Genomic DNA, 14845 nt, shown 5'->3' on the forward strand with positions numbered 1-14845 from the left:
CAAGTCCATCAAGGTTCATCATCACCGCCATGTTGCTGTTAGGGTGTACAGTGTTCTTCTGGTTCTACTCATCTCACTCAGCATCAGTTCATGCAAATCTTTCCAGGCTTCCCTGAATTCTCATCCCTCCTGGTTTCTAATAGAACAATGACATACATATACCACAGTTGTTAAGCCATTCCCCAATTGAAGGACATTCACTTAATTTCAAATTTTTTGCCACCACAAACAGAGCTGCTATAAATATTTTTGTACAAGTGATGTTTTTACCCCTTTTCATAATCTCTTCAGGGTATAGACCCAGTAGTGGTATTGCTGGGTCAAAAGGTATGCACATTTTTGTTGCCTTTTGGGCATAATCCCAAATTGCTCTCCAGAAAGGCTGGACAAGTTTACAACTCCACCAGCAATGTATTAGTGTCCCAGATTTCCCACATCCCTTCCAACATCCAAATAATTTTTAATCTGTTTCTATAGCCTTTTATTGAATGTATGCATATTATCTGAAAAGGATGCTTTTAACATTTCTCCTTTTGGGCCTTTTGTCAAGTAGATTTTATAACAGTCAATTTCTGTGTAATTGCCTTGTATAGTTGAGGAAAAGGGTATATTTCTTCCAGAGGTCTATAATATCTAACTTCTCTAAAATTCTATTCATCTTTTAACTTCTTTCTTGTTTGTTTTTTGGTTAGATTTATGTAGTTCCACTAGTATATTTATTTTACTATTTCCTCCTATAAATAATTTATCTTTTTTAGAATAATAATTTGGGATGCTCTGCCATTTGGTGCACATATGTTTAGTATTGATATTACTTTATTGTCAATGGTATCTTTTAGTAAAACATAGTAGCTCTAGTTTTGCTTTTACTTTGTGATTAAAATTGCTACCCCTGCTTTTTTTTAAACTTCAGCTCAAGCATAATGGATTCTGCTCCTTATTTTTACTCTGTGTGTCTCTCTGCTTCAAGAATATTTCTTGTGAACAACATATTATAGAATTCTGATTTTTAATTCGCTCTGTTATCTGCTTCCATTTTCTGGGTGAGATCATCCCATTCATATTCATAGTTAAGATTACTAACTGTATATTTTCTTCCATCCTGCTTCCCTTTCCTCCCACTGCCCCCATTTATTCTTCTCTCTCTCTCCTTTCACTCTATCCCTCCTCAGAAGGCTTTTACTTCTGACTCATGCCTCCTCAAAATGTTCTCTCTCCTATCACTCCCATCTTTTCTGTTATCCTCTTGCCCTCCTACTTCCTTGTTCTGTATGATGGATTTCTATATCCAGTTAAGTGTGTATGTTATTCTCTCTTTTAACCAATTCTGATGAGAGTAAGGTTAAAGTATTGCCTATTACCCTACTTCCACCATCTTCCTCTCCATTTTAAAAGCTCTTTCATACCTCTGTTATGTGAGATATTCCATTCTACCTCAAATGTGGTAGTTAAAGTACTGGCCTTGAAATCAGGAGGACTTGAGTTGGAATATGTCTTAGGTACTTGACAATAACTAGCTGTGTGACCTTGGGCAAACCACTTAATCCTGATTGCCCCACATTCAGGGCTATCTCCAGTCATCCTGATTACTATTTGATCACTGGACCCAGTTGTCTCTGGAGGAGAAAGTGGGATTGGTGATTTAGCAAAGAGGCCCCTTACTTAGATCCAATTCATGTGCTTGTTATGACATCACCTCTCTTCAAGAATGAAGGACAATCAGTAGCAGCATGTGAGATACTCCTATCTACCTTCCTTTTCCCTTTTTTTTACCAGCACATTCCTCTTTCTCACCCCTTAATTTTATTTATTTGAATATCATCCCAATATAATCAAACTCATACTTATGCCATCTATGTTGGGGACTGTTGTATGTGGGAGCACTGTAAACTATCATTACCTGGTGTCGAGCACCAGAGCCTTGTTTTGCTAGGTGCCATGGAAGTGGCAGTGGATTAGAGACAAGGGAGGTATTTAAGCACTGGTGTTTTGGTAAATAAACAGAGACCTTGGAGACCTTGAGGACCTTGGTGTATAGGGAGAACTTGTCTTCCTTGTCCCCTGCCCCTCCAACACTTGCCTGGGGAAAGATTGAGGGAATCCAGAAAGGGACTCAACATATCTATATTTACTTTTTCTAACTTTCCTAATAATGATAAGGTTCTTAAAGTTACAAGTATTATCTTCCTGTAGTTAACCTTATTGAATCCCTTATGTTTTCATTTTTTTGTGCTTCCCTTGCATTTGAGTCTTGCATTTGAAAATCAAATTTTCTGTTCAATTCTGGTCTTTTCATCAGGAATTCTTGAAACTTCTCAATTTCACTGAATATCCATTCCCCACCCCCAAAAAAGAATTATAGTCTGTTTCACTGGGTAGGTGATTCTTGATTGTTATCCTAATTTGTTTGCCTTCCAGAGTATCATCTTCCAAGCCCTATGATTCTTTAATGCAGAAGCTGCTACATCCTGTGTAATCCTGCAACTGTGTCTCCATGATATTTGAAATATTTATTTCTGGTTACTTATAATAGTTTCTCCTTCACCTGGGGGCTCTGAAATTTGACTAAAATAATCCTATGTGCTTTCATTTTCAATCTTTTTATCAGGAGTTGATCAATGGATTCTTTCAATTTCTATTTACCTTCTGATTCTAGGATATCAGAGTAGTTTTCCTTGATAATTTCATTTTTTAAGATTTTTTTAAAAATTATTTTTTTTTACATATTACTAAAATAGTTTTGTTGTAAGAACAAACATAATTCACCCTCTCCGAACAAAAAAAGAAAAACCTTACAGCTGAACTTATATAGCACTTTAAGTTTTGTAAAAGATTTTATAGACTCTCTTATGTTCACAACATTAGGACTTCAGGAAATATTTTTAAAATTGCATTTTTTCCTGATGAACAATCATTTATTTTCTTTCCTACTCTTTTCCCTTTTGAAATAGGAAGAAAAAAGAAAACTCTCCAAAAATATGCATAGTCAAGCAAATATAATTCCTATATTGACCATATTTAAAATGTTTATGTCATTCTGCATTTTAAATCCATCACCTTTCTGGTTGTATATTTCATCTCTGGGTCTCTGTAATGGTAGTTTGCCATTGCATTGATCTGAGTTCTAAAGCTTTTCAAACTTGAATTTCTTTATAATGCTGTTGTCCTCATTCTGCCCATTTTTCTCTGAATCAGGTCATAGAAGTCTTTATATTTGTTATGAAAATGTTCATTTCATTATTTCTAATGGCACAATAATAGCCTATTATGTCATAAGTATTAGATTATTGTTATTTAGTCATGTCTGACTCTTTGTGATCCCATTTGGGGTTTTCTTGGAAAAGACTGACTTGCCATTTCTTTCTCCAGTTTATTTAACAGATGAGGAAACTGAGGCAAACAGGTTTAAGTGAGTTGCCCAGGGCCACACAGCCAGTAAGTGTCTGAAGACAGATTTGAACTCAAGTTTTCTTGATGCCAGGATTGATAATCTATCTATTGCACCACCTAGCAACATTCATTGGGTAACATTAAATGTTAAATTTATTAAATAACATTTAAGAAGTCAAACTATTCAAGAGATTGGCAGTTTATTTTTCAGCTTACTTTTTCTAGAACATCCACTAAAATACAGTACTATTTAAAATAATGGACTAAAATAAGGTTCTTAATGATCTATTTTTTAAATTTATTTTTTATTCTCATTTTGTGCAAATGTTTTTTTACATTAATAAAATATTCTTGTTTACAAGTAAACAAAATACCCCTCCCCCCATGAATATAGATAGACTTGCTTGGGCGAAAAAAGTAAAGGGGAGAGAAAAAAAAATTAAAATTAAAAAAAATAATGGTAATAATTGTAGGTATGGCCAGGTGGCGCAATGGATGAAGCACCAGCCCTGGAGCCATGAGCACTCAAGTCCATATCCAGCCTCCTAAACCCAACAATCACCCAGCCATGTGACATGCAAGCCACCCGATCCTCACTGCCCTGCAAAAACCAAAACGAAGGGAAAAAAAAGACCCAAAATAAAATAAAATAGTAATAATAGTAGGGGTGGCTGGGTGGCAGACAGAGCATTGGCCCTTGAGCCAGGAGCACCCAGGTCCAAATCCGGCCCCAGATACCCAAAGATCACCCTGCTATGTGGCCCTAGGCAGGCCACCCAGCCCCACTTGCCCTGCACCCTCCCCCAAATAATAATAACAAAAATGTGCTTCAGTCTTTGTTCCAACACCAACAACTCTGTCACAGGTGGATCACATTCTTTATGATAAGTCCATCACAAAAGTTACTTCCATATTTTTCCAATGTTGCCATTGCTGATTGCAATTCCCTCCTTTCTTTTTTCTCCACTACCTTGTACTATATTTTTTCTCTCCTTTCACTCTGACTCTGCTGTAGGGTTGCTGAGTGGCACAGCAGACAGATCCCTGGTCCTGGGGCCAAGAAGCCCTGAGCCCCCATATCACCCCTTAGGCCCAGAATCCACCTGGCCCTATGGTCCTGGGCAGGCCTTCCAATCCCAGCCCCTTGCAAGAAGTAAAAAAGAAAATGTGTTATATCTGACCACTCTCCCCCCATGGTCTATCCTCTCCTCCTTTATTCACATCCCCACCCCTTCCCCCTGCTCCCCCCTCCTTCTTACTCCAGATGTCTATACCCCATTGAGTATATTTGCTGTTTCCTCTCCTAGCCATCTCTGATGAGAACAAAGGTTCTCTCATTCCCCCTTGCCTCCCCGCTTCCATCATTGTAATAGCTCACTGTAATAAAAAAAATCTTATTATGTGAAATATCTTGGACTCTTCCCCCTCTCCTTTTTCTTTCTCCCATTCCATTTCCCTTTTTTTCTATTGACTCCATTTTTATACCATATTTTATCTTCGAATTCAGCTTTCTCCTGTGCTTCAACTATAAAAGCTCCCTCTACCTGCTCTATGAACTGAGAAGGTTCATATGAGTATTATCAGTGTCATTTTTCTATGCAGGAATACATGCAGTATATCCTCATTAAGTCCCTCATATTTCCCCCCTCTCCTCCAATCTCCATGCTTCACCTGAGTCCTGTATCTGAAGACCAAACCTTCTGTTCAGCTCTGGCCATTCCAAAAGGAACATTTGAAATTCCCCTGCTTCATTGAAAGTCCATCTTTTTCCCCTGGAAGAGGACATTCAGCCTTGCTGGGTAGTTCATTCTTGGCTGCATTCTAAGCTCTTTTGCCTTCTGGTATATTGTATTCCAAGCCCTACAAGCTTCCAATGTAGTTGCTGCTAAGTCCTGTGTGATCCTGACTGCAGCTCCACGATATTTGAACTGTGTCCTTCTGGCTGCTTGTAATATTTTCTCTTTGACTTGGGAGTTCTGGAACTTGGCTATAGTATTCCTAGGGGTTGGTTTTTTGGGATCTCTTTCTCGGGGGGATCGGTGGATTCTCTCCATTTCCATTTTGCCCTCTGCTTCTAGAATATCAGGGCAATTTTCCTGTAGCAATTCTTTGAAAATGATGTCAAGGCTCTTTTCCTGATCATGACTTTCAGGTATTCCAATAATTTTTAAATTCTTTCCTAAGTCTGTTTTCCATATCAGTTGTTTTTTCAATGAGATATTTCACATTTTCTTCTAATTTTTCATTCTTTTGGTTTTGAAGTATTGATTCCTGATTTCTGGTAAATTTATCAATCTCCCTGAATTCTATTCTTTGTCTGAAGGATTTGTTCTGCTCAGAGAGTTTTCTTTTGTCTTTTTTCCATCTGGCCAATTTTGCTTTTTAAAGCATTCTTCTCCTCAATAACTTTTTGAACTGTTTTATCCATGTGACCTAAGCTAGTTTTTAGCATGCTATTTTCTTCAGCATTTTTTTGGATTTCCTTGACTAAGCTGCTGACTTCATTTTCATGTTTTTCCTGCATCTCTCTCCTTTCTTTTCCCAGTTTTTCTTCCAGCTCCCTCATTTGATTTCCAAAGTCTTTTTTGGGCTCTGTCATAGCCTGAGCCCAATTTCTGTTTTTCTTGGAGTCTTTAGATGCAGGAGCTTGTGCTTCCTCATCTTCAGACTGAGTATTTTGATCCTTTTTGGGCTCATTTGCAAAATATTTCTCAATAGTCTTCCTCTTATTTCTCTGCTTGCTCATTTTCCCAGCCTAAGCTGGTTTTTTGGGGGTGCTTCCTGAGCTTTTGGGACACTCCCACAAGGGTCTCAGTGTGTGAGGCTCTGTCCTTCCTCCTGGTCTGTGAATAACCATAAGCGCCCCCCTCTGCCATGGGGCCGAGGTGGGGAGGCCCTGTTGTTCTATTGGGGGGCCTAGACTGGGATCAGGATCTGAATGTGGTCAGAGCCCCAGAGTCCTGTTCCAGAGGCAGAGGACAGAGCTTGGCAGTCTCTCTTCACTCCCCTCCCTCAGCTCAATGGGCTCATGCCCTGGGGGCTCCTGCTTACCAGCTCCGTCTGCTTCTGTTTCCTGGATCTGGGCTGGGGTGGTCATGCTGCTCGCTGTGTGCCCTGAGGGCTGGGCTCCACGTGCTTGCTCTGGCAGAGGTCCCCCGCTGTTCCCCCAGTTTGTGCCCGGTGCTCCCTGGGGTACAGCTCAGGAGACTCCCCCGCTGCTGTGAGCCCCGGCTCCCAGCACCCTGGAGGCTGAAGTTCTGTCGCTCTGGTGGGCCACCCCTCTGGCGGGACGCCCCTCCAACCCGGGGAGCAGAGCCTTTCTGCTCTTTTCCAGGTTACCTTGAGTAGGAGAACTGCCTCACTGGGTCCCTTTGTGGGTTTTGTCTCTCGAAAGTTTAGTTATAGTCCTTAGCTTATGAGTTTTATCAGAGAGCTCCTAAGACTCCATCCCTCCTTGTCACCATCTTGGCTCTGCCCCCCTTAATGACCTATTGCTAAATATTTGCCTTTAAAACATTTTTTTAGGTCAAAAATCTTCCTTTTTCATCCTTTTTGGCATGAAAATTCCAAATCTGCAGCTTAATTACTTTAGTAATTGATCAGATCTTTTAAAAATAAATATGCTGACCCTAGCACTGTATTATATGAAGTGAATGAGAGTGAATAGTGAAGAATAACAGTGAAATTGTGAACCTGAGTGACCAGAAGGTTGGTGTCTAAAATTGGGAAGTCAGGAAGAGTGATAGTCAGCTAGGTGATACCATTGTACACAGAGTTTCAGGCCTGGAGTCAGGAAGACTCATATTCCTGAATTCAAATCTGGCCTTAGATACTTTCAAGCTCTGTGACCCTGACAAGTCATTTCCTGTTTGCTTCAGTTTTCTCATTTGTAAAATGAACTAGAGAAGGAAATGGCAAATCACACCAGTATCTCTGCCAAGAAAAATCCCAAATGGGATTACAAAGAGTTAGACATGCCTGAAATGACTAATCAACAATAGCAATAACAAAGGAAGAAGAAGGTTTTGGGAGAGAGAATTAGTTCTGTTTTGAAGATGGTGAATTTGAGATGCTTTATGAACAAAGAGACAAGTTAGGCTTGAAAATATTCATATTACAATGGTCTCACTCACATTGCTCTTTTGAAGTCAAGAAAATAGAATATTGACACTTCAGAATTCCACTGCAAATTCAGTGTGATCTAGCATTTACCAGACTCCTTTGAGACATGTGATATTTGAAGCACTCACCTGGGTCCTTAGCATCATGAAATCTTTAGTTCAAATCCTGCTCTAGACATTTACTAGGCTGTTTGATGTTGGGTAAGATACTTCATTTTTCTCAGTCTTAGTTCTTTCTCTCTCTAAACTCCTTCCAAAACTTCCCTTCACAGAGAGCTTGTGACTTTCCTAGTAATTCCTTCTTCTAATCAGCATCTCTGCTTGGTTTCATCTCCAATAACACATGCTCCCTGGTTGAGTACCCTATAGTAAAACCCCACTTTTCACCTTCTTACTCTATTAGATTGTAAGCTCCCTAAGGGCAAGGACTGTTTTGTTCTTAGTGCTCAGCACAGTTTTTGATACACAGTAGACATTTAATAAATGTTTATTGAATTAAATGGTATTTATGCCCCAACAACTCCAAGGAAAATGCTAAGAACAGAACAGAGATCTGTATATAATTTTGTGGATCTGACCAAGGTCTGATACTATCAGTCATGAGGGTTTATGAAAAATTATGGCAAAATATGGTTGCCCAGAGAAGTTCATCTGTAGTGTATGTCAATTCCAAGACAGTTTCTAGATATTTAAGTTCTAGATAGTGGATGATATTCTCACTAGTGAAATCACCAATGAAGTGAAACAAGGATGTGTCCTTGTTCCCTTATTTTTTAACATCATGTTTTCAGCCATGTTATCAAATATTTTCATTGAGGATGAATACAGCATCAAGGTCATCTACTGCATGGATGGTAAATTCTTCAGCTCGAAAAGGCTACAATCCAAGATCAAAGTGGAGAGAATGTTGGTGCATGTTCTTCTCTTTGTAAATGACTCAATACAGCCTCTGAAGCTGAGGTGCAACAAAGTATGGACCACTTCTCTGTTGCTTGTGTTCATTTTGGTCTAACAATGAACAAATAACAACACAGGAACTCCATCAGGCAGAACCACATGATCCGTATGTGTATCCATTATTTACAACAAATGGAGAAGTTTTAAATATTGTAGATAAGTTCATTTACCTTAGCAGTGTCCTTTTTAAGGAGGTAAGCATTGATAATGAGGTTGGCACACACATCAGTATTTTGGAGGCTCTGTGGGAGAGAAGAGGTATTAGACTAACTACCAAACTCAAGGTCTACAGAGCCATTGTGCTGACTTCATTGCTATATGGCTGTGAAATGTGAACAGTCTACCAGTGCCATGCCAGGAATTGTTTCCATTTAAATTGTTTTAGGAAGATTCTGAAGATCACCTGGCAGGAGAAGATATCAGACACTGAAGTCCTTTCTTGAGTTATAAACTGACAAGCATTAATACATTACTACAGAGAGTGCAACTATGATGGGCTGGGCATGTTGTTAGAATGCCAGATGCAAGCTTGCCAAAAAGAACGTTTTATGGGAAACTCACATGGGGCAAGTATTTACAAAGGGGTGGGAAGCCATGAAGGTCTCTCTTAAGAACTTTGGAACTGACTGCACTGGAGCGAAGGATCTTCAGCCTCCCAGGAACAGCCCCAGGGTGCCTGGGAGTGCCAGATCCTGGCAGCAGAAGCAGTTTCCTGACCTATAACCCAGGGACATCAACTTGGAAGATCATAGGGAAACCTCTTCCAGAGTGAGTGCAAAGCCCAGGCCCTCAGTGTGGCCACACTGCAGCAACCCAGATCCCAGGAAATGGAAGCAGGTCCATAGAGCCACCCAGCAGACACCTCCAGGCAGCTGTGCCCTGCGTGATCAGCCTATAGAAGATAAGGAAATGGAGGGAGACTGCTGAGGTCTGTCCTCTGTCCCTGGAACAGCATCCTGGGGCTTTGACCACATTCAGACCCTGGTTACAGTCTAGCCCCACCCCCCAATAGAGCAGGGGTCCCCTCTCATAGCCCTGTGGCAGAGGGGTGAGCTTATGGTCATTCACAGACCAGGAGAGCAGTCAGAGCTTCACACACTGAGGTCCTTGCTGGGGGGGTCCCCAAAATACTCAAAAGCTCAGGAAGCACCCCAAAACCAGGCACAGGTTAGGGAAATGAGTAAACAGAAAAAAAGGAACCTGATCATAGACAATTACTTTGGTCCCATGGAGGACCAAAATACTCAATCTGCAGAGGAGAAAATCCAAGCTTCTGCATCTAGACTCCAGGAAATGTAGAAGTTGGGCTCAGTCTATGACAGAGTTCAAAAAAAGTTTTGAAAATCAAGTAAGGGAGGTATAAGAAAAACTGGGAAAAGAAATGTGAGAGAGATGAAGGAAAAACATGAAAACAAAAGTCAGCAGCTTAGTCAAGGAGATCCAAAAAAATGCTGAAGAAAATAACTTGTTAAAAACAGTTTAGGTCAAATGGATAAAACAGGTCAAAAAGTTATTGAGGAGGGGCAGCTAGGTGGCGCAGTGGATAGAGCACTGGCCCTGGAGTCAGGAGTAACTGAGTTCAAATCCAGCCTCAGACACTTAATAGTTACCTAACTGTGTGGCCTTGGGCAAACCACTTAACCCCATTTACCTTGAATAAAAAACCAACCTAAAAAAAGTTATTGAGGAGAAGAATGCTTTAAAAAGCAGAATTGGTAAGATGAAAAAGGAGATAAGAAAGTCCTCTGAAGAAAACAAATCCTTCAGATGTAGAATGGAGCTAAAGGAAGCTGATGACTTTGCAAGAAATCAAGACACAATGGTTCAACACCAAAAGAATGAAAAATCAGAAGAAAATGTGAAATACCTCATTGAAAAAAAGCAACTGATTTGGAAAACAGATGCAGGAAAGATAATTTAAAAATTATTGGGCTACCTGAAAGTCATGCTCAGGAAAAGAGCCTTGACCTCATTTTTAAAGAATTTCTATAGGAAAATTGCTCCGATATCCTAGAAACAGAGGGTAAAAGAGAAATTGAGAGAATCCACTGATCTCCCCCAGAAAGAGATAAAAAAACAACCCCTAGGAATATTATAGTAAAGTTCCAGAACTTTCAAGACAAAGAGAAAATATTACAATCAGCCAGAAGGACACAATTTAAATATTGTGGAGCTACAGTCAGGATCACACAGGACTTAGCAGCAATTACATTAAGGGCTTGTATGATTTGGAATATAATATTTCAAAAGGCAAAAGAGCTTGGAATGCAATCAAGAATCAACTACCCAGCAAACCTGAACATCTTCTTCCAGGGGAAAAGATGGATTTTCAATGAAATAGGGGAATTTCAAATGTTCCTGTTGTATTGACCAGAGCTGAACAGAAAGTTTGACCTTCAAGTACAGGACTCAGGTGAAGCATAGAGAGGGTGGATGAGAAGGGTAAATTATGAGGGACTTAATGGTGGTGAACTGTTTCTATTCCTACATGGAAAGATGATATTGATAATACTCATATGAACCTCATTTAATAGAGCAGGTAGAATAGATGAGGCACAGGAGAGAGCTGAATTTGAAGATATAATATATTGTAAAAATGGAGTCAATGGGTGAAAGGGAAATGTACTTGGGAGAAAAAGAAAGGAGAAGTAGAATAGGCTAAGATATTACATTTAAAAGATATTTCATGTAGCTTTCGCAATGGGATGGAAGGGGGAAAGGCGAGGGGGGGGCAAGGGAACCTTTATTCTCAATGGAAATGGCTCAGAAAGGAAAGAACATACAGATTCAATAGGATATAGACATCCAGAAGAAAATGGAGAGAAGGAGGATGGGGGAAGGGAGGGGGGATGGGGCTGATAGAGGAGAGGGTAGATCATAGGAGAGGATAGTCAGATATAACACATTTTCTTTTTTTTTCCTTTTTGCAAGATAGTGAGATTCGGTGGTCTGTCCAGAGATCACAGGGCCAGGTGGAATGTAGGCTTGGGGTCTCTTGGCTCCAGGGCCAGTGCTCTGTCCACTGTGCCACTCACCTGCCCCACAGTACATTTTTGAAGAGGGACAGAGTGAAAGGAGAGAGAAAATATAATAGATGGTAGTGGGGAGGAATGGATGGAGGAAATTACAATCAGCAACAGCATCTGTGGAAAAATATGGAAGTAACTTCTATGATGGACTTATGATACAGAAAGTGATACACCTGAGACAGAACAGACTGAAACACATATTTTTTTCTCTTTCTTTTACTTTATTTTTCATGAGGTTTTATATTTTTGTGGGGGAGAGGTATTGTTTATTTTAGTAATGTGTAAATAAATTAAAGAAAAATAAAAAAAGGAACTTTGGAATTGATTATTCAGCATGGGAGACATTGGCACAGGACTACCCAGCATGGTGTGTGCCCTCATTAGTGAGGGTGCTGCACTCCAAGCAGAACTGAAGTAGCTCAAAGGAAATGTATGATGCCTAAGTTTAGAATACCTACCCCAAGGTGTTTACATGGACTCTTTGTGCCTGACCTGCAGTAGAGCATTTGGAGCTTGTGTTTGGTAGATCAGTCACAGTGGGACACACTGTAACTTGTTTCTAACCTAGTGATGTCATTTTGGCCTTTTGATAAGGAAGGACAAGAACCAAACACTCACCCACCACCATTGAATTAAATCGTAAACACCAGAAAAATAAAAGTTTCTACTTATAGGGTTGTTGAGAGAATCAAATGAGATAAAATTTGTAAAGTACTTTGCAAACCTAAAAGGGCTATATAAATATTATTATATTATATAATTGTTATATTATATTATATTATATAAATATTATAATAATTTAAGCAATGATTTCTTTCAAATCAAGGTTTCTTAATTCTGGAGGTCAGAACTTTTATAAAAATATTTTGAAAACTTTTTCAATATAACTGATTTCCTTTGTAATTGTATTTTATGCATCTAAAATTTGATTCTGAGGAGTCTGTAGAATTTATTGTAGAATTATTTGAGCTCTATTCTTGAGTCAGGTTAGACATGAGAAGGTAATATGCTAGAACATTTATTCACTGACCTCCATAAGAAATGCTTTCATTCAGTAAAGATTTATAGTTATGCCTGCAGCTTTTATATAATTTTGATAAAAGAAACATTCATTTGAAAACTGGCTCCTAGGCTTTTGCAAGATTACAAATGAAGTGATGGAAAATGCTATTGCCACACTCAGAGAAAGAACTGATGGAATATGAATACAGATAGAAGCATACTATTTTCACTTTATGTATATATATAATATATATATTATATATATATATTTTTGGTGGTGTTCTTTTTCTTCTTTCACAATATGACTGTGATGGGCATATGTTTTACATGATTTTAGATATATAACGTATATCAAATGAACCATTTTAGGGATAGAGAAGGGGAGGAAAGGAAAGGGGAAATTTGGAACTCAATATTGGAAAAAGTAAAATTAGAAAAATTAAAAAGTTAAAAAGTAATTGGAAAAATTAAAATACCATTCAAAAAAGATTACAAGTAAAGATATTTTTCATGAAGTTATTCAACATTCTTTAGGAAATAATCTAAATTGTCCTGAAAATTCTGCATTTGGAAATTAAAAAAAAATTAGATGAAGGCTATATAATCCCTTTTTTCTATCTCTACTTAGCTCTCATGAGGAAGTAGGCAACTATCATCCAGAACACTAGTTCTCTGGACTCATATGCTCTATATTCAACTAGAAAATTTCTTTTTCTTGTACAGCTTTCTACAAAGAGAAATGAATCAAGAAATGCTATTTGGATTGATTGTGGTATCCATGCCCGAGAATGGGTAGCTCCAGCTTTCTGCCTGTGGTTTGTAGGATATGTGCGTACCTAGTACCCTTCTAGTGTTTGGAAGAATGATGACTGCCCTGTTCTTTCTTTTGTTTTCAATGATTCAGTCTTGATGGTTTCATCTTTTTTTCCTATCCCATGTTGAAAAAGGTGAAAGTTAATAATTAATATTATTAGACTTTGGAAGTGCTTATGCATACTAAAAGAAATGAAAAAAATGAAGCCATTATCTTGACAATTTCATTAAGAAAGATTTTTTTCAGTGTAAATGACTGACTTGAATTATCTATATTAAACCAATCTCCACTTTTCATAAAACATTGCTACAAATTGCATCATAAAGTGATTATCAGAATTTTCTGTAAGAACATATAGGGGCAGCTAGGTGGAGCAGTGGATAAAGCACTGGCCCTGGAGTCAGGAGTACCTAGGTTCAAATCTGGTCTCAGACACTTAATAATTACCTAGCTGTGTGGCCTTGGCAAGTTACTTAACCCCATTTGCCTTACAAAAACCTTAAAAAAACATATTATACTTTTTGATACTTCAAAGAGCGCTGCTTACAAATATTTTGTGATATAAGGGACATTTCTTTTTACTTCTTGAGTTCTTTGGCCTCATAATGATATTACTGAGTCAACTTTTGACACAATTTACTAATGTCATAGGAATAGTTCTAAATGTCTTTCCATAATAGCTGGAACAATACACAGCTCTACCAACAGTTAAAGAATCACACCTTCAATTTATGCCAATTGTCCACACCATGATGTACATGATGAACCACTGGTTGGAATGGAGTAGCATTGTACTGTGATTGAAGCTTCAGTCTTTTGTGGAGTGAAAACATTTTCAAGGAGTAAAGTCCACAAATTTACACATATGAGGCAAATCACTGAAAAAGGATTAAGACAATAATTCATTGCATCCTATTTTGATTTTTAGGCAACCCAATTTTATGGGAAAAAAGCTCCAATCACTAAGCTTCTGAATCATCTAGATTTCTATGTCATGCCAGTGTTTAATGTGGATGGTTATGATTTCTCATGGACAACAGTAAGTGAAATTCACTTAACATCTTTGGGAAATGCTCTGCATGAGGTCATGAGGTAGTGGACCTTTGGACTTAACAGTTTATCTCCATAGAATCACAGAGCCTGAATTGGAAGTATATCTAGTTCAGCTTACACCTTAATTAGGATCCCATCTAAAATATCCCTAAAAGAGACAGATTGTATAACTATTAATAGCAAATGAGTTAGCATATGAAAAGCCCTTTGAAAACTTAAAAGTCCCATATAAATGTTTACTTTTACTCCTCCTCTACCTCCTCAGCCTACTTCCTCCTCATCCATGGGTAAAAATTAGAGGCAGTCAGATGTACAGTGGATAGAGTATTATTTATTGTCCTTCTGACAGATTAGGAGGAAACTGCTTTGTAAATTTTAAAATGCTATAGAAATGAGAGCTCTTGACTTGGAGCCAAGAAGACCCAAGTTCAAATTCTGACTTGGATACTACTCCCTGTGTGACCCTGGGCAAATCACTT

General features: G+C 38.5%; 1 protein-coding gene across 2 annotated transcripts in view; it reads left to right on the forward strand.

Annotated features, from left to right (window-relative positions):
• The window catches only part of CPB2 (carboxypeptidase B2), a 61884-nt gene that overhangs the window by 26537 nt on the left and 20502 nt on the right, over window positions 1-14845 (forward strand). The window contains exons 6-7 of one of the 2 annotated variants that reach the window (XM_074191681.1): window positions 13223-13327; window positions 14242-14352. In XM_074191681.1, the coding sequence (XP_074047782.1) occupies window positions 13223-13327; window positions 14242-14352 (216 nt within the window). The remainder of the gene's footprint in view (window positions 1-13222; window positions 13328-14241; window positions 14353-14845) is intronic. The other variant, XM_074191683.1, reaches the window with a different exon arrangement.

The sequence above is a fragment of the Macrotis lagotis genome, chromosome 6 (assembly GCF_037893015.1).
Source record: "Macrotis lagotis isolate mMagLag1 chromosome 6, bilby.v1.9.chrom.fasta, whole genome shotgun sequence".
NCBI lineage: Eukaryota > Metazoa > Chordata > Mammalia > Peramelemorphia > Peramelidae > Macrotis > Macrotis lagotis.